General features: G+C 45.9%; 1 protein-coding gene across 2 annotated transcripts in view; it reads right to left on the minus strand.

Moving 5' to 3' along the window:
- Positions 1 to 3,462: 3,462 nt before the first annotated feature.
- IL13RA1 (interleukin 13 receptor subunit alpha 1) overlaps positions 3,463 to 19,701 on the minus strand; it is a 120,938-nt gene continuing 104,699 nt past the window's right edge. For both annotated transcript variants that reach the window (XM_030209604.1, XM_030209605.1), the window contains one exon: positions 3,463 to 4,176. In XM_030209604.1, coding sequence (XP_030065464.1) covers positions 4,072 to 4,176 — 105 coding nt within the window. In that variant the 3' untranslated portion in view covers positions 3,463 to 4,071. The remainder of the gene's footprint in view (positions 4,177 to 19,701) is intronic.

The following is a 19,701-nucleotide window of genomic DNA, read 5'->3' on the forward strand; positions in this document are numbered from 1 at the left end:
GTCATCTGGTTGGTTTGGGCACCTTTTTGACACGTGGAGGGGCATAATCGAACGGGGCGCCCAAGTTTTCCTGAGGATGTCCTTGCGAAGGGAGGGGGAAACCCGTATTATCGAAACAAGATGGGCGGCCATCTTTCATTTCGATAACACGGTCAGGGACGCCTAAATCTCAGACCTTAGAGATGGTCGTCCTGGGTTTTCGGTGATAATAGAAACCGAGGATACCCATCTCAGAAATCCAACCCATTTGGTTGTGGGAAGAGCCAGCATTTGTAGTGCACTGGTCCCCCTGACATGCCAGGACACCAACCAGGCACCCTAGGGGGCATTGCAGTGGACTTCAGAAATTGCTCCCAGGTGCATAGCTCCCCTACCTTGAGTGCTGAGCCCCCCAAAACCCACTCCCCACAACTGTACAACACTACCATAGCCCTAAGGGGTGAAGGGGAGCACCTACATGTGGGTACAGTGGGTTTCTGGTGGGTTTTGATGGGCTCACATTTACCACCACAAGTGTAACAGGTAGGGGGGGATGAGCCTGGGTCCGCCTGCCTGAAAGTGCACTGCACCCACTAAAACTGCTCCAGGGACCTGCATCCTGCTGTCAGGGAGCTGGATATGACATTTGAGGCTGGCATAGAGGCTGGCACAAAATATTTTGAAAGATTTGTTTTGAGGGTGGGAGGGGGTTAGTGACCACTGGGGGAGTAAGGGGAGGTCAACTTGTTAGTTCGGGCACCTTTTTGAGGCTTGGTTGCAAGAAAAAATGGACCAAGTAAAGTCAGCCAAGTGTTCGTCAGGGACACCCTTCTTTTTTTCCCCATTATCGGCCGAGGACGCCCATGCGTTAAGCACGCCCCAGTTCCGCCTTCGCTATGCTTCCGACATGGCCCCATGAACTATGGTTGTCCCCGCGACGGAAAGCAGTTGACGACGGCCAAAATCAGCTTTCGATTATGCTGATTTGGGTAACCCTTGGAGAAGGACGCCCATGTTCCGATTTGTGTCGACCCTTTCGAAAATAAGCCTGCTAGTCATTATTGTAGAAAAACATCCAAATCGTAAGTCTGCCCTAGTTCTACTCAAATATGCCTCCAACACACCCCCTTTAAATTTAGATGTACTGCATAGAAAAACATCTTAAAAATTAGTTTTGAAATAGTGATTAAGATTTTAAAAAAATGTCTGGCACCTTGTGCCTTTTTTTCGGACTTTTTTTCTATTTTGAAAATGAGCCCAATAGAATCAAGATATTTTATGTTCTACAAAATCTTCAAAAACTCCATGTTGAAATAGAGTACTACCGCTTTGCCATGCATCAATCTGGCACTACCACCGGGCTCCTGCAGGGGCCTGGCAGTAGTGCCTGTCCCCAATAAGCACCATTCTGTCCCATCTGATTTTTTTCGGTATTTTTTGAAGTAATATAATATGGCATAGGTAAGAGATTTTTCTGGGATCTTCCTCTCTCTTATGAATTCATATTACATTAATTGCTTGGTGTTTTTAACATGGAGTTTTTGAAAATTTTGTTCATAGAATAGTTTGAGTCTAGATGTGAGAATTTTTGTATTTTTAAATTTTTGTATCAGTTCCAGTGATTTCCTTGATTGGGAAGTGCTATTTGTGTCCTTGGCCAGTAGTGTAATAACATCTCTTCAATGTCAGGCTCTCCACTTCCAAATCTGACCGACAATAGAAGATTGGGCTTTTTTTCTTCAAAATTATTTATTTTTATTTATTTAAAACAACTTATACCCCTCAACACTAAATGGCTTAGAATAAAACAAAAATGTACATAATTTAATAAGAACTTTCACTCCCAACCTCCTCAGAACTCCCTCAGGCAATCTCTCTGAATCTCCTCATGGACACACTGACAATTTCTTGGGCTGTACCACCTGGTCATTGGAGCAGCTTAGCACATGGCTCAGTTGTTAACTACTCCCACTCTTCATAGGCTCTTGAGTAGAAGCACAAAACTAGTAAAAAGTGCAAAGCCTCCTTTACTTATTTGTGTAACACTGTTATTACTGGGAAACTGGGATATGTATAGAACTCCTTACATTCCCAATGCCGTTGACCCTTTCTGTGGCATTAAGAAGGGGTACTACTTGCCTTTACCTGAATGTGTGATATAATACAAGGGAAGTGATTTTTCTAGTTGGCATTCTCCACTAGGAATGGCCAAGAGAGGAGTTGGTGATGCCAACAAGGTTCTAAGTTGGAGTGATTTTGGAGGGAATCAAAGCTTTGCTTCCATTCTGCTGTAAGAGAGGACAGGGCTGCTGAATTGGTGATGTCCTGAGTAATGAACAAGGCTTTGGACCAAAGGAAAAGTGAGAGTTACTGGTTTTGTCTCTTTTTTTTACCCCCTAAAGAGAGTCAAGAGGTTAGGAAAGCTCATGACCATGTGGGATTGCACTGGGGGAAGAGGACACACTGCCTAGAGAGTCAGTCTATGGCCAAAGCTGGAGTTAGCCTTTGGGAGAGGATATGTAGGCTATAAGTGGTGAGCTGGAAACATATGACCAATGGTGCAATGTACTGGTGGGAGAGGATGCCCAGCAAGCGTTGTCAGTGCCTGAGGAGTTCTGACTAACCAAGAGACAGACGTGTGTTGCTGGGAGATAACCAGACTGGAGTCCTCCTGGGTCAGGAAACCCATCAAAGAGGAAAGAAAAAGTAGTACTTGAAATATTTTAAGTAAGGTGACTTTAAAAGTATCCTGCTATGACAGCTCCCATTCCATCAGGATTAGAGGCAATGCAAATTCAGAAATTACTATAGAGAGTTGTCAGTTAAGAGATACTGGCCTCCAGAGAAAGGACAACCACAACTTTCAGACAGCTGAGAGACTGGAAAGCTGAATGGGACTCTGGGAGTGCAGCTCAGAGTTGGTGGGGGTGGAGAACAAAGGACAGGTGAGATAATTAAAGAGAGAAACATTTACTTTCACACTGAGGAGGTAGCAACAGAGGAGCTGATTTGACTAATGTGATAGCACAGACCAACAGATGCTGATTCCAAGCAAGCTGAAATCCCAAAAAGGACAGGAAGAAAAGAGCCAGGACAACCCCCACCTTCAAAAGTCTTACCCAGGTTTATTTGGGAGGGGAGTGAGAAGGGGAGAGGTTACTTACAACTTTTGATTTCCTGTAAGTCCATGGTAAAAGAAATTGAGGCCAAAATAAGGGCCCCTTTTACAAAGCAGCGGTATTCAAACTGCCACTTTGCCGTGCGCCAATCCGGCACTACCGTCGGGCTCTGGTAGTGCCTGCCCCTCAACATGCACCATTTCCAACGTGTCAGATTTAAAAAAAAAATTTGTTTGAACTGGGGGCTTACCCGGCGGTAGGTGGTTACCGGGATAGCACAGGAGCCCTTACCACCTCCTAAATAGGTGGTGGTAAGGGCTCTCTCTGGAAATGGCTGTGTGGCCATTTTCATCTCCTGCCCGGAATTTCCTTTTTCTGGGAGGAAGTAAAAGGGGGGGGGGGGGCCTTGGCATGTGGAAACCCACAAGTTAATGCCACTGCAGGGCCCCTTGGAAAAAGGGCCCTAAATGAGCTGTAAGAGCTGCATAAGATAACCTTGCCTTGTGTTAGACTACAGGAAAAGAAGAATCGTTTTGTGAGGCAATCAACTTACAATTCTAGTAAAAATATATTGCTGTTGTAATGCAGCATCAATGCATTTATATGTATACGTGTAAGAAACTGTAAAGATGGTGTTTTGCAAAACTTGGTGACACAAAAGTACAAATCTTGTGTAATTCCACCTCACAACAATGAATTGGGTAGGCTCTTCCAATGTTGTACACTTCTTCTGTTCAAGCTGTCCAAGAGATGGAAGGTCCTCCTCAAGAATGAATTCTTCCTTGTAGCTGTGGAGCTCATTCTATAGTTTCTGAGGTTCAGTGTTCTCCCTTAAATATATAGTAGACTAATATTCCTTAACAAAAGGCCAATTCATCAGAGAGTTTAACTTCAGAAGTCATTTCATGTAAACAAATGTTCAACTGTAGCAGTCTTCATGAGGTGGAAGTGAAAAATAACCTCTTCGGCTGTACTAATTTTCAGACGATGAACTGTCTGGATTCTCTATCAAAAACACAGAATATGTCTCTTCCTTGACTGGCTTGCAGGAGACATTGGCTTCACTATATTTTGTCCACTGTTGGGCAAAAAGAGAAATTTCTAAATCAATTTCTATTTTTATAAAATATCTTTTTCTAAACAATATGACAAAATTATAACAATAAAATGCAAGGCAAGAGTTCATTGTATTTAGAATCCAAGTTAGGAATGGTCTTCAAATTCTATTCTCATAGGAAAAGAGAAGGAAAACAAAAGTGTGACACAGTAAAGAATAGTGTGTTATGGGAGTAGTAACTCAAGACTCAGTAAGGGGTTTAATAGCTCAGAGACAGTAATGAAGAAAGTCATAGGCAGCACATGAGATGGAAATTTGACAAAATTATTCTTCCGAAATACTGGCTGTTCCAATTGTCACCGCTCTAAAATACCAATGGAGCATCACGAGTAAGTTCAAAACTCACAGGCCAGTCCTCCATCTTGTGATGCCTAAGATAAGCATGATAGGCCCATCCTTTTGAAAATGTCCCCATACTCTTCTGGTATTTTAGAGCATTATGAATACATTTAGCTAAGGTGGCTGGGTTGGGGGGGGGGGGGGGGTATCAGGAACTGAGGTTGCTAAAGTGTTTCTCACTTCCAGAGTCTCCCAGAACAGAAGTGGTCTTTCTCTCTCAGTGCACTTGGTAGCCCCCATCTCCTTGAAAAGATCCTGGCTGAAGTGTGCAACAACATACTTAGTTCTCAGTGGTGCAGCCCTCGGGGCTGGAGCAGCAGATCTGGATAGTGCCAGTACAGCATTGCCTCAGATGTCTTCTGGCAACCTTCTACTACATTCAAGACAAGGAGGGCATGCACCAGCACTGTCCAAAGCAGGGGCAGAGCAGGCTTCTCCTGATGCTAGTCTCCATGCACAGGCCTAGCCTGGTGCCAGTGTCCCACTACTTCTGTCCCAGCAGTCCTCACCCAGTGCTGGCTGTTATCGACCGCTCCCCCAAAGATAGCATAATCTTCATCAGGTGCCAGCCAACATTGCCTTAGATCTCATATGGTGCTGACTGCCCGCTCTCACATAGTCAGCACAGTACTTGCCTGGTGCTAGTCTCCACTGCCCCTTCTCCTAGCAGTGTGGCCTTCACCCTGTGCTGCTTTCCATATGGCTTGGCCCCTCAAATGGAGCTGTCTCTATCTGGGCTCATCTAGTGCTGGTTTCCCTCCACCTACCATGCAAACACTGCAATGTTTATCCTTAACTAGCCTTCTCCCTCCCCTATTGAGCAGCTGTCAATCTGGATGCTGATATGGCACTGGTCCTTCAGCCCCACTGCAAATGGTAGAGAGGAGTCATGATGTCTCAGGCCAAAGTATGAGTGGATTGGCACACAAACATCCAGAGCCGGTGTTAGACATGATGGGGCCCAGGGCAGATGCTAGAGAGGAGGGCCCTAAAGCTTGCTTGCAGGCCATCTTTCAACTTCAGGCAGGTTTGGGGCCCATGGCAATTGCCCTGTTTGCCCAACCCTAACACCGGCCCTGCAGAAAGCTATAGCTTTAAAGCTTCCATGTCATTATTCTCACTTATGATGCAAGAGATCAGCATATGCAGCCCACAGATTTTAACAATACTCTTATAGTATCATGCTCCAGCTGATTCATGCTTGATGATTGTATGAACATTACTGTGGTCAGATGGAGATTCTGCTTTAAACGATTCTGGGAAGGCTTACCTTCCCAAGTCTTTTATATGCAACACCGATGGAAGGAGAGAGATGTGAGGGAGGGTGTGAAGACTAAGAGAAAATGAATGGGGGAGGAGGGGGGAGCAGTTAACAGCATACAGGGAGAAAGAGTAATTGATGGAAATGGTGAGGAAGAGGATAACAGCAAGAGTGAAAGAAGAAACAGTTTACAATGACAGTTAAGAGGTTAGTTAAAATACAGTGAACATCAGTTAAGGAGACTACAGAAGGAAGGGACAATGAGGGAGAGAGGGTACGAACAAAAAGGTAAGTCTGGGAGAGTTAAAACAGACTAATACAAAGGGGAAAAGAAGGAAGCTTAAATCTTAGACTGGGATTATAAGGTACCGAGGGTTGAGAGTGAGAAACCACGCAGGAGGAAAAATAAGCAGATAAGAGGGGAAGAAGAAAAATGGACAGTTAAATTGACAAAGTGGGACATTCAGCAACAAGAAACGAGAGGCAGAGGCAGAGGCAGAGTATAACAAACATCAGAGAACACAGTGAAAAGGACAGCGACTGAACATTATTTCCAGAGGAGATTTCCTCATTAACAAAGAAACATTGCAGAAAAAGACAAAATTCACTCATCCAGTCTACTTAGTTTCCCAAACTAAGGATATGTTTGTTTTTTGCATGTTTGATATACTCCCTTTCAATCAATATTGTACAGATTCAAATCCAGGAAGAAAGGAACTACAACATTTGATAAGACAGCAAGAAAACAACAGAATAAAGAATAGGATTTGACAAAAAATGCCTTTTCATTTTTGGCCGAAACCAAACTCAGAATCTGCCCCCCCCCCCCCCAGTGATCACTCCCGCCTGACACTGGTAGGCCCTCCATGGGCATATCTTAAGAATCCCTGGTGGTCTAGTGCCCTCTTCTGCAGCAAGAATGAACTGCCCTGGTTTTTGCAATGTGCCACTGCTCCAATGGAAATAGCTGCCGAGACTTCTGTGACAACCTCATGAGACTGCTGCGGGAGGTCCCAGCAGCCATTTTGTGGTTGGAACCAGTACAGGCAGGGGACTCGCTCCTGTCCATGCTGGTTCCAATCACAATATGGCTGCTGGCACCTCCATTGGCAGTCTCGGCAGCCATTTCCATTGGAGAAGTGGCATGGGGCAGGGTTCGTGCCTGTCCCCGAAGAGGCCACTAGACCACCAGAGCTTCCAAAGGTAGGGATGGGGAGGGTGGCTTAATCACAGAGGTGGGGGGGGGGGGGGGGGGCTCTTTTGATTGTAGCAGCGGGCATTTTCATTTACGGTTTTGGTTTCTATTGAAACCGAGTGGCCAATTTCAATCACAGTTCTGGGTTCGGTCAGGCTCTATTCCAAAGGAAAGGTGCAACACAGAAGACAGTGGAATGGTGTGTTAATTCCAGCCTAGAGCAGTAAACAGAAGGAGTAGTGAGGAGGTGCTCCTAGGATGAGTGTAAGGATATGTTCTGGTTGCTAATTGATATCCTGCAATTATTTTTTAATGTCTGCCTCATGAATTCTCTAGATCCTGGCTAAAAGAGCAAAATAACATTCTCAGGCTTCCTCACTCTACAAAGCGTAGTGGGAAGATGTGGTAATCTAAACAGCTAGTGGGGCTATGCATCGGTCTCCCAGGTCCTCATGGTTTTGCTGGTTAGGCCTCAGCCAATAGTGACCTGCTGGCACTAATCAGTTTGTATCTGGGGAGGTGGAGCCTTTGAGTACCATTTTACGTCTGTAAACAAATTCTTTGTTATATGACTTTTTAGGTGTATGTAAGCTTAATATTCCTAAGGGAGAGGGAGGCAGGTGAGCACCCAACTTTCACCCTGATCCACAAACCAGAGGTACACGTTCCACACAGGCTATAAACTGAGGTCTACATGCAAATTAGTTTGTTACTGTGCTAATAAAAAAACAAACATAGGAAGAAATTCCAGTATTAATGACAATGAAAAAAACTGCTCTGCAGCTTTTGGGAAAAAGGAGCAAGGGAGATGAAATAAGAAAAAAGTAGGAACAGAAACTGACTGTGCGGGTGGGAGAGGGAGGGCATTCAGAAAGAACCTCGGGTGGGAGGAGCAGGCAGGGAGGAATTGAGCAAGAACCATGGGTGGGAGGGAACCAAGAGAGACCCCTTGGTGGGGGGTGGGGAGGGAGGGAATTGAGAGAGAACCTCAGGTAAGCAAGTGAGCAAGGGAGGAAGGGAATTGAAAAAGAACCTTGGGGGGGGGGGGGGGAGGGAGGGAAAGAGAAACAGAGCCAAAAGGGAGAGATGCTGGACTGTGTACTGGGGGGAAGGGGGAATACCAATTGAGTTGAGAGAGAGAGGGAGGGAGAGATAATGGACCTGGGATGGAGAAGGTGGAGGGAAGGAAGAAAAAGAGAGAAGTGTTACATCTGGGGGATGGGGTTGGGAGAGAAGGAAGAGAGAGATTATGGACCTGGGGATAGAGGGGAGGAAGGGAGACAGAGTGGGACCTGGTGGCAGAATAAAGGAAGATATTGGGCCTTTAATCGTTGGTATAGCCACAGGGGAGGGGAGGGGCCTTGGAAACCTGCCCCCCCCCCCACTTTGGGCTTAGGCCCCCTCCAAAGCTGCAGTACCTGTCAATGGCTGGTGAGGTAGCTGAAGCCCTGCCAGCTGAAGAAATCTACTACTACTACTACTACTTAGCATTTCTATAGCGCTGCTAGGGTTACGCAGCGCTGTACAATTTTAAACAAGGGGAAGGACAGTCCCTGCTCGAGAGAGCTTACAATCTAAAGGTAATAAACTATGTAGTCAGTGTAGGTATCATGAATGGGGAAGGTGGTTAGGCGCCAAAAGCAAGGGAGAAGAGATGGGCTTTGAGTAAGGACTTGAAAATGGGCAGGGAGGGCGCATGGCGTATGGGCTCGGGAAGTCTGTTCCAGGCATAAGGTGATGCAAGGCAGAAGGGGCGGAGTCTGGAGTTAGCGGTGGTGGAGAAGGGTACAGATAGGAGTGATTTGTCCTGAGAGCGGAGGTTACGGGTGGGGACATACGGGGAGAGGAGGGTTGAGAGGTAATGGGGGGCTGCAGATTGAGTGCACTTGAAGGTCAATAGGAGAAGCTCGAACTGTATACGGTAGCGGATCGGGAGTCAGTGAAGCGACTTGAGGAGAGGGGTGTGCCTGAGTCACACCCTTCCTCCTCAGGAGCAAGAAAGTCAACAGGTGCCTCCTGCCACCAACGTCTGCACTCCCGAAACATGCTCAAATCAATAAATAGTTCAATCAAAACCAGATCTCCCCCCCCTTATTCTTTTAACCACATCCCATTGTTCAATGTCTTATCATGAAACCAGAGCCGTAGCGAGGGGAGCTGACACCCGGGGCGGGTCGCCGCTGTGCACCCCCCCCCAGGTGCAGCACGGCGCACCCTCCTCCCACTGGAGCGCATTCCCCCCCCCCCCCCCCGGAGCACATACCTCCCCCCCCCCCGGAGCGCATACCTGCGGCGAGGGACGGGTAGGAGGGCCGATCCGCCCTGACTGAACGTTGCTGGGGTGTGTCAGCTCCGCGCTGGTTCACTGCTCTCTCTGTCCCGGAACAGGAAGTAACCTGTTCCGGGGCAGAGAGGGCAGTGCAGCAGCGCGGAGCCGACACCCCCCAGCGGCGTGCACCCGGGGCGGACCGCCCCCCCCCTTCCTACGCCACTGCATGAAACCTTGACCTATACATGCGTGTATCTGATTATCTCATATAAGCCACATAGAACTGAGTTCCCAACTTGGATGATTGTGGGATACAAATCCAATAAACTGAAATTGAAAAGTGCCTCTTGTGGTGTTTATTGGTGTGAGCTTCAGAAAGCCTATAATCCATCATAGTTCTTTTCTAGCGTTAGGGGGCCATTTTAACACAGTAAAACAAAACAACAGTGATCGACACCCAATCTGCCAAGCTTTACCTTATCTCCTTCCCTTGCCCTTTTTTCTACTGCTCTCTCTCTCTCAAGCATATACCCACAATAGTGTATATGGCGCTCAAGATTGTGCATACAAATTTGGGTGCTTCACTGCAGACCAATAGAGCAAAAAACTTCTTAGATCTGATGTCTAGCCTCTCTCTCTCCATCAGCAGGTCTCTTCCCCAACACATGTGGTGGGTCGTACTCTAGAGTTACTTTTTAAAATCTCGAGACACAACCGTGCAATCAAGTTCTCTTTCCACCACTCCTCTTTCCTGGACTGACCATATCTTAATACTTTTTGACCTTTTTTCAGTCTCATCCTCTCATCTTCCTTCCCCAAAGTCTCACATATTAATCCCAATTCCTTCTCCCCATCATTAGTTGCAGCTCCATCTACAGCCTCCTCTGAATCTCTCAATGATCAAGTGATGTCCTGGTAGTCGATTCTTGAACATGGTCTCGATTCAATCGCACCGAAAGCCTTTTGCCAGTCCAATATTTCTTACTCTAATCCATGGCATTCCGCAGACCTGCATCTACTTAAACTTCAATACCACCGCGCTGAACGCCTCTGGAAAAAAAAACACACCACCATCTGATCTGCAGAATTGCAGAAGTCTTCAACACGAACTTAACTCTGCCCTTAGGAAAGTGAAAAAAAGATCTTTATTCAAACTAAAAAGTCACCAAATCCTTCTAAAGATTTGTATCTAGTTTAATCGTCAGTTGTCTCATTTGCCTACCAATAAGAATGAACACAAAACTCCGTCCACAGAGAAACTTTCCACATTTTTTGTTGATAAAATCAATGCTCTTTTGAAACACTTCTCATCTTACGTGTGGCTTCTGATCTCCCATTGCCACATCTTCCTTCTGACATCTTCCTCTTATCCAGTTGGTCTTCCTTTCAGCCACAAACCCTCCACTCACTTAAATCTGTTATATCCACCATGACATCTACCTATTGTCATAGTGACCCTATCACTTCATCCTAGCTTAAAATCCTGACGCTAGATCTACTCCCCACGTCTGTCAATCTTAGCCTAACCTCTGGCCAATTCCTTGACTCATGGAAAACAGCTGTTACACATCCCACCTTAAAGAAACCTGGCTCTGATCCGACTGTACCATATCATTATCATCCAGTTTCAAATCTTTATGTCCAAGATTCTTGAGAAAATTATATTTACACAGCTATCCGACTTCTCTGAAAAAACATTTGCTTTACAACCCCCGTCAAGCTGGCTTTCGGACCCACCATAGTACAGAAACCATCATGACATCTTTGGTAAGTGAACTTGACTCCCACTTTCATCAACAAACCTGTTCTGGAAGTCTCCCCAGATCTCTTGGCCGCCTTTGACCTTGTTAATCACTCTCTTCTTCTCTCTCGTCTGTCATCTCTAGGAATTGCAGATATAGTTTTGGCCTAGCTCTTTCTCACCTCTCCTTTCAAGTGCTTACTCCCATTGCTCTCTCTCAAAAATGGCAACTTCAGTGTAGTGTTCCCCAGCGTTCTATCCTCTCTCCATTACTTTTCAATCTGCTCTTGAGTCCTCTAGCAGCTCTTCTTCAATCATTTGGTATCTCAGCTTAGTTCTATGCGGACAACATTCTTCTTATTTTTCCCTTGACTCATTCACTTCACTCAATTGCCCCACTAGAGGCTTGTCTTGATGCTGTAGCAACTTGGATCTTTGAACATCACCTTGTTCTTAATAAGGATAAAGCTGTAGTGTGCTGGTTTTCAGGATACACCAATCCACCATCCTCTCCTATCACCCTTTTTGGATCTCTGTTCCAACCAGTGCTATCATTTCGCTATTTAGGTTATCATTTTGGACTTTTTACTCTCAATCATATCTGAACTCTCATGTATCAAAACTCTGCTTCTTTACTTTATCGGTTGCGGACTGTTCATTGTTTCTTTGACCAAGATAACTTTCACATACTTGTTCTCTTGCTCAGAGGCATAGCTAGCTGGGGCACCAGGGGAGCAACTGCTCCCCCAAATGGACTTCCGATGGCACCTATTTTTCAGACAGTTTGTCATGCCTACGTAGTCCATTCTCCACTCCCCATGGCATCACAACCTGGCTATGTTTCTGCTCTCGTTCTACACTTCCCACTTTGACTACTACAATATCATTTACGCAGGTTTTCCTCATGCCACATTGACTACAAACTTTACAAAATTTTGCAATAAGACTTTTGTACCGTGCTCATCGTACCAATGATGTCACTCCCTTGCTGAAATGCCAGCATTGGCTACCCATTGAATACCAGATCACATACAACTAGCCCTTCTGACCTTCAAAGCTTTTAGGACCGGTATTCCTGATTATCTCTCACATCTTATGATACCCTATTCTCCTGCTAGAGTTCTTCGCTCAATTAGGGCCTCTTTTAGAAAGGCGTGCTAGCATTTTTAGTGTGAGCTAATAATTAGTGGAGGAGTGGCCTAGTGGTTAGGGTGGTGGACTTTGGTCCTGAGGAACTGAGTTCAATTCCCACTTCAGGCACAGGCAGCTCCTTGTGACTCTGGGCAAGTCACTTAACCCTCCATTGCCCCAGGTACAAATAAGTACCTGTATACAATATGTAAGCCACATTGAGCCTGCCATGAGTGAGAAAGCACGGGGTACAAATGTAACAAAAAATAAAATAAATTAGTGTGAACTAAAAATACTAGCGAATCTTTGTAGTTCTTCCAGCCCCAAATTTGCTCACTTATCTACCAGACACAGCACTTTCTTTTTCCTCACCCCCCCCCCCATGTTTGGAATACACTTCCCTTTTCTTGTCTTAGTGACCCCTCCCTGAAATCCTTTAAGGTCAATCTAAAGACCTGGCTTTTCAAGTAAGAATTTGGGGACCGAAGGCTCCCTTGGGATTCCCTGTGATAGTTGTGGCCACTACATTTTATCTCCGTTTATTGTTCTGCTCCTCTATCCTCTCTCTTTATTAGAATGAATGTGCACCTTTCCTGTCATTAATGGAGCTCTTTTCCTTTCTAAATGTTTAGATTGCATACCGCTCTGCCATGGCAGTTAAGAGCGGTATAGCAAGTTTTAATAAACCATAAACCAAACCATAACCACCCAATTTGCACATGCAATTTAATTGCCAAATGAGCCAATTAGCACTGACAATTGAGCGCTAATTGCCATTAATTTAAATTTACATGTGTATCTGTATCTGTAGGCACTGGGATCCATATGTAAACTTTACGAGTGGATCTGAAAAGGGAGCATGGCCATGGGAGAGACATGGGTGGATCAGGGGCTTTCCTGGAATTTGCACGCAGTGTTACAGAATAAGGGATGCCTAATTTAGGCGCAAGAATTTACACAGGTTTTAGGTGGTGTAAATCCTCGTGTCCACAATTGGGCACAGATCCCAGGACTATTTTATGAACAGTGCTCAACTGAGTACTGTTCATAGAATAGCGCTCAGCGATAATTTTTAGTGGTGCCAATTTTTTGGCACCATATACAGAATTTAGTCCCTACTGTTGAGAATGACAGGCCTAGTAAATATGAAGGTCCAGTGCCCAGGGCGTACAGCTCTACGGGCAGTGAGGTGTTAAATACACTTCTCTGACTGTGGATTAAAAAACAATTCAATTCCCTGCACAGGCCAAAGCAATTAAGTGATTACCTCAACACACACAAACCCTCCCCACCATACTGAGGAGTGGATGTGGGTGTGTGGGTGTGTGTGTATGTGTGGATGTGTGTGGATGTGTGTGTATGTGTGTGTGTGTATGTGTGTGGATGTATATGTGTATATGTATGTGTGTGTGTGTGTGTGTGTGTGATCAAAGCAGCCATCCAGAGATAAGGTTGGAGGCAGGTGGCCAGTGTTTTCTATCTGCATTATACTAATGACTAGAGGGTTGTAGGTGGAAGGACTGTGGGAGGTGACAGGACCTTGATGTCTCAAGGCAGAGAGAAAAAAAAAAAGACAAACAGAAAAACAAATTGGTTCCTGAGAATGTGCCCTTTTCCTCAGGGCCATAACCCCTTACTTTGTATAAGTTGGATAAGAAGTTCTAGCAAGAATGTGCCTAATTAGGACCCAGGAAATGTATCTTTTATGTGCCTTCTCAATCATGTGATAATAAAAAAAAATGATATATTCCAGAACCAGCTTATTTGTACTCCGAACTAAGAAAACTGTATATAAGTCTCCTGTTAGGAAGGAACGGGTCTCCACTAACTGTGTGATATGTTGCACCTCCACTGGTCTTTTTCCCTTTTGCTTGGGTTTCTAAATTATCCTGCTTTTTTTTTTTTTTTTTTGCTGCAAATAGTTTCTTATTTCTCCTAATCTTGGTAAGAATAAACATTACTAACATAAGAGGATTCTTTTGTTTGTAGTTTTCTTTTTGTGACTTAACCAGGCCTGTAGTTCCAAGAAATACAGTTGGGGTAATTTGTTTGGGACTCTTGGGGGGAGCCGGGTTCGGGTTCTGTGACTCGGTTTCAACTGAGACACAAAAACACTACTGTATGAATTCTTTCTGTGTTGGTTGTTACAATTTCTGCCAGCAGACTACTGCGAGCAATTTGGTTACATCAAATTTATTGAAGCATATACCAATGGTCAACTCAAGTCCCTGATGCAGAGATGTTGATATCAGTGCAGAGCCAGGCAACAAAGGGATGATGACTGGCAACAGAGTATCTATCGGATGTAGATGTTGTATGGTTTTGAAATAAGTGATTATAATGCGGAGCATTGCTGAGAACTCTTGCAGTAGATACAGTAGACCCGTTTTTGTTTACAACACTTTTTAAAAAATATGGGAAAATTAGGTTCTTACCTTGGTAATTTTCTTTCCTTTAGTCATAGCAGATGAAGCCATTACGTATGGGTTGTGTCCATCAACCAGCAGGGGGAGATAGAGAGCACTCAAATTTCAGAGTGCCACATGGTCAGCTAGCTCCACTGCCTCTTCAGTATTTGAAGCTTCCAAAGCAGTATAACAAACCGCAATGGGAATAACATGAACTTTCCTCACAGCGAACGATGGCCCCATAACAAGGGCATGAACTTAAAAGGAGGGAATGAACTCGTCCTCCTCTTTGTATTTATGGAGGGAATACACACATCCTCCTAGAGGGAATGAACTCAACCTCCTACACATGAACTGGAGGGAATGAACTCATCCTTCTATAAGTGAACAAGAATCCTGAAGACTGTTTTCCAACTTTCTCCCAAGGAAGGATTAGAACTTCAGGAAACAAGAACAGAACCTGAAACAGATTCACATCATACAGACAATCATACAGGGAGGGCTCATGGCTTCATCTGCTATGACTAAAGGAAAGAAAATTATCAAGGTAAGAACCTAATTTTCCCTTCCTTGTCATCAAGCAGATGAAGCTATTACGTATGGGATGTATCAAAGCAATCCCTATATAGAGTGGGAACAAGTCACACCACGCGCTAGCACTTGTGCTCCAAAACGTGCATCCCTCCTAGCAGCCACATGCAGCCTGTAATGTCGGGCAAATGAGAGCTTCGAAGCCCATGTTGCTGCACTGCAAATCTCATGAAGAGAGAGTGCTACAGTTTCAGCCCAAGACTTAGTCCTTAGTGGTGCTCATGATCTAGTGCAGGGGGTAACGATACGAGGGCCGCTTGATAACAGTGATCATAATATGATCGGTTTTGATATTGGCATTGAAGGAAGTGAAACTAGGAAATCAAGTACGCTAGCGTTTAACTATAGAAAAGGTGATTACGACAAAATGAGAAAAATGGTGAAAAAAAAGACTGAAAGGAGCAGCTCGCAGAGTAAAAAACTTGCATCAGGCGTGGATGCTGTTTAAAAACACCATCCTGGAGGTTCAGGACAAATATATTCCACGTATTAGAAAAAAGGGAAAAAAGACTAAACGTCAGCCGGCGTGGCTAAACAGTAAGATAAAGGAAATCATTAGAGCCAAAAAACAATCCTTCAGAAAGTGGAGAAGAGAACCAACTGAAAGTAATAGGATAGATCATAAGGAATGCCAAGCCAAATGCAAAGCGGAGATAAGGAGGGCAAAAAGGACTTTGAGAAGAAATTAGCGTTGGAAGCAAAAATACATAGTAAAAATTTTTTTAGATACATTAAAAGCAGGAAACCGGCCAAAGAGTCGGTTGGGCCGCTGGACGAAAATGGTGTTAAAGGGGCGATCAAGGAGGACAAAGCCGTAGCGGAGAAATTAAATGAATTCTTTGCTTCGGTCTTCACCGAGGAGGATTTGGGGGGGGGGACACCGGTGCCGGAAAGAATATTTGAAGCGGGGGAGTCGGAGAAACTAAACAAATTCTCTGTAACCTTGGAGGATGTAATGGGTCAGTTCAGCAAGCTGAAGAGTAGTAAATCACCGGGACCTGATGGTATTCATCCCAGAGTATTAATAGAACTAAAAAATGAACTTGCGGAGCTACTGTTAGAAATATGCAATCTGTCCCTAAAATCGAGTGTAGTACCGGAAGACTGGAGGGTAGCCAATGTTACTCCGATTTTTAAGAAGGGTTCCAGAGGAGATCCGGGAAATTATAGACCGGTGAGTCTGACGTCGGTGCCGGGCAAGATGGTGGAGGCTATTATTAAGAATAAAATTGCAGAGCATATACAAAAACATGGACTGATGAGACAAAGTCAGCACGGATTTAGTGAAGGGAAGTCTTGCCTCACCAATCTAATGCATTTTTTTGAGGGGGTAAGCAAACATGTGGACAATGGGGAGCCGGTTGATATTGTATATCTGGATTTTCAGAAGGCGTTTGACAAAGTGCCGCACGAAAGACTCCTGAAGAAATTGCAGAGTCATGGAATCGGAGGTAGGGTATTATTATGGATTAAGAACTGGTTGAAAGATAGGAAGCAGAGAGTAGGATTGCGTGGCCAGTATTCTCAGTGGAGGAGGGTAGTTAGTGGGGTCCCGCAGGGGTCTGTGCTGGGTCCGTTGCTTTTTACTGTATTTATAAATGACCTAGAGATGGGAATAACGTGAGGTAATTAAATTCGCCGATGACACAAAATTATTCAGGGTCGTCAAGTCGCAGGAGGAATGTGAACGATTACAGGAGGACCTTGCGAGACTGGGAGAATGGGCGTGCAAGTGGCAGATGAAGTTCAATGTTGACAAGTGCAAAGTGATGCATGTGGGTAAGAGGAACCCGAATTATAGCTACGTCTTGCAAGGTTCCGCGTTAGGAGTTACGGATCAAGAAAGGGATCTGGGTGTCGTCGGCGATGATACGCTGAAACCTTCTGCTCAGTGTGCTGCTGCGGCTAGGAAAGCGAATAGAATGTTGGGTGTTATTAGGAAGGGTATGGAGTCCAGGTGTGCGGATGTTATAATGCCGTTGTATCGCTCCATGGTGCGACCGCACCTGGAGTATTGTGTTCAGTACTGGTCTCCGTATCTCAAAAAAGATATAGTAGAATTGGAAAAGGTACAGCGAAGGGCGACGAAAATGATAGTGGGGATGGGACGACTTTCCTATGAAGAGAGGCTGAGAAGGCTAGGGCTTTTCAGCTTGGAGAAGAGACGGCTGAGGGGAGATATGATAGAAGTGTATAAAATAATGAGTGGAATGGATCGGGTGGATGTGAAGCGACTGTTCACGCTATCCAAAAATACTAGGACTAGAGGGCATGAGTTGAAGCTACAGTGTGGTAAATTTAAAACGAATCGGAGAAAATTTTTCTTCACCCAACGTGTAATTAGACTCTGGAATTCGTTGCCGGAGAACGTGGTACGGGCGGTTAGCTTGACGGAGTTTAAAAAGGGGTTAGATAGATTCCTAAAGGACAAGTCCATAGACCGCTATTAAATGGACTTGGAAAAATTCCGCATTTTTAGGTATAACTTGTCTGGAATGTTTTTACGTTTGGGGAGCGTGCCAGGTGCCCTTGACCTGGATTGGCCACTGTCGGTGACAGGATGCTGGGCTAGATGGACCTTTGGTCTTTCCCAGTATGGCACTACTTATGTACTTATGTACTTATGGAAGAAATCGCTCTTGTAGAATGTGCCTTAAAGGCTTCAGGCGGAGGCCGGCCGGCAAGCAGATAAGCTGAAAAGATAGCTTCTTTGAGCCAGCGGGCAATAGTGGCTTTAGACGCTGGAGACCCTCTGCGAGAACCTGATAGTAAAACAAACAAATGATCAGAGGTACTGAAAGAATTAGTAACTCACAGATACTGCAACAGAGACCTGCGCACATCCAACACGTGCAACTGCCCAAAGGGTTCTGGAAACTCCTCCTTAACAAAAGAGGGTAGAAAAATAGGCTGGTTTAGGTGAAACGCTGAAACCACCTTAGGCATGAAGGAAGGCACGGTACGAACCGTGACCACGGACTCTGAAAATTGCAGAAATGGGTCTCGACAGGACAGCGCCTGGAGTTCTGACACCCGTCTCGCCGAAGTAATGGCCACCAGAAAAACGGCCTTCAGTGTCAAATCTTTCTCTGAAGCTCACTGTAGCGGCTCAAAAGGAGAACCCTGCAGAGCCTTCAAAACTAGCCCCAGGTTCCAAGCTGGACAAGGTGCCCGCACGGGAGGACGGAGCCGAAGCACCCCTCTAAGAAACCGTGCCACATCTGGATGAGCAGCTAAAGACATGCCTGCAACCTTACCATGAAGGGAGGCCAATGCTGCCACTTGCACCCGCAGGGAATTAGAGGCCAAGCCTTTTTGTACACCATCCTGCAAAAAGTCCAGAATCGGCGAGACAGGCGCCCGCATGGGTGTGATCGTTTTTGAAACACACCAAGCCTCCAACTGGTGCCAGATCCTGGCATAAGCCACGGACGTGGACCGCTTGCGGGCCTGCAGGAGAGTGGAAATAACATTATTGGAATAGCCTTTGCCTCTCAATTGCGCCCTCTCAATAGCCATGCCGTAAGACCAAAACGGCAGGCATCCTCCATGGCCACCGGTCCCTGCGACAACAGGTTCGGTACCAGAGGTAAAGGAAGGGGAGCCTCCACTAGCATCTGTCGGAGGTCCACATACCAAGGCCCCCTGGGCCAATCCGGGGCGATGAGAACCACTTCTCCTGGGTGAAGCCGAATCCGCAGGAGCACACGCCCTATCAAGGGCCACGGAAGGAACACATACCAGAGGCCCAGAGGCCAGGGTTGAGCCAAGGCATCCAACCTGGCTGAGCGAGGCTCTCTCCATCTGCTGAAAAGCATGGGACTTTGGCAGTTGAGCTTGTCGCCATAAGATCCATTACGGGCTTGCCACATTTGGCACATATCTGCAGGAATACTTCGTCTGCCAGTTCCCATTCCGCTGGATCGATTTGATGCCTGCTTAGATAATCGGCTTGCACGTTGCTTTGACCTGCAATGTGAGCTGCCGACAGAAACTGTAGATGCAGCTCGGCCCAGTGGCAAATCTGTTCGGCCTGCGCGGCCAGCGCTCTGCACTGAGTACCGCCTTGTCGGTTTATGTAGACCACTGTTATCGTGTTGTCCGACATCACTCTGACAGCCAATCCTTCCAGGGTCACTTGAAAGGCCAGAAGCGCCTGAAACACCGCTTTCAACTCTAGGCGATTGATGGACCACTCCGACTCGTCGGGTGTCCAAAGACCCTGGGCATGCTTCCCCTTGCAACGTGCGCCCCAGCCCTTCAGGCTGGCATCTGTCACCACTAGGCACCAATCGGGGAGCGCCAGCGGCATTCCTCACCGCAGCATGCTGTCTGAGAGCCACCACTTCATGTTGAGTCGGGCCACAGGGAGCCAAGAGAGTCTGCATTGATAATCCTGAGATACTGGAGACCATCGTTGAAGCAGGGAATACTGCAGAGGTCTCAGGTGCGCTCTCGCCCAGGGCACCAAATCCAAGGTGGCCGTCATCGATCCCAACAGCTGGACAATGTCCCAAGTTCGCGGGCGGGGCATCCTCAGGAGCAGACGGA

This window comes from Microcaecilia unicolor, chromosome 7 (genome assembly GCF_901765095.1).
Source record: "Microcaecilia unicolor chromosome 7, aMicUni1.1, whole genome shotgun sequence".
Classification (NCBI taxonomy): Eukaryota; Metazoa; Chordata; class Amphibia; order Gymnophiona; family Siphonopidae; genus Microcaecilia; species Microcaecilia unicolor.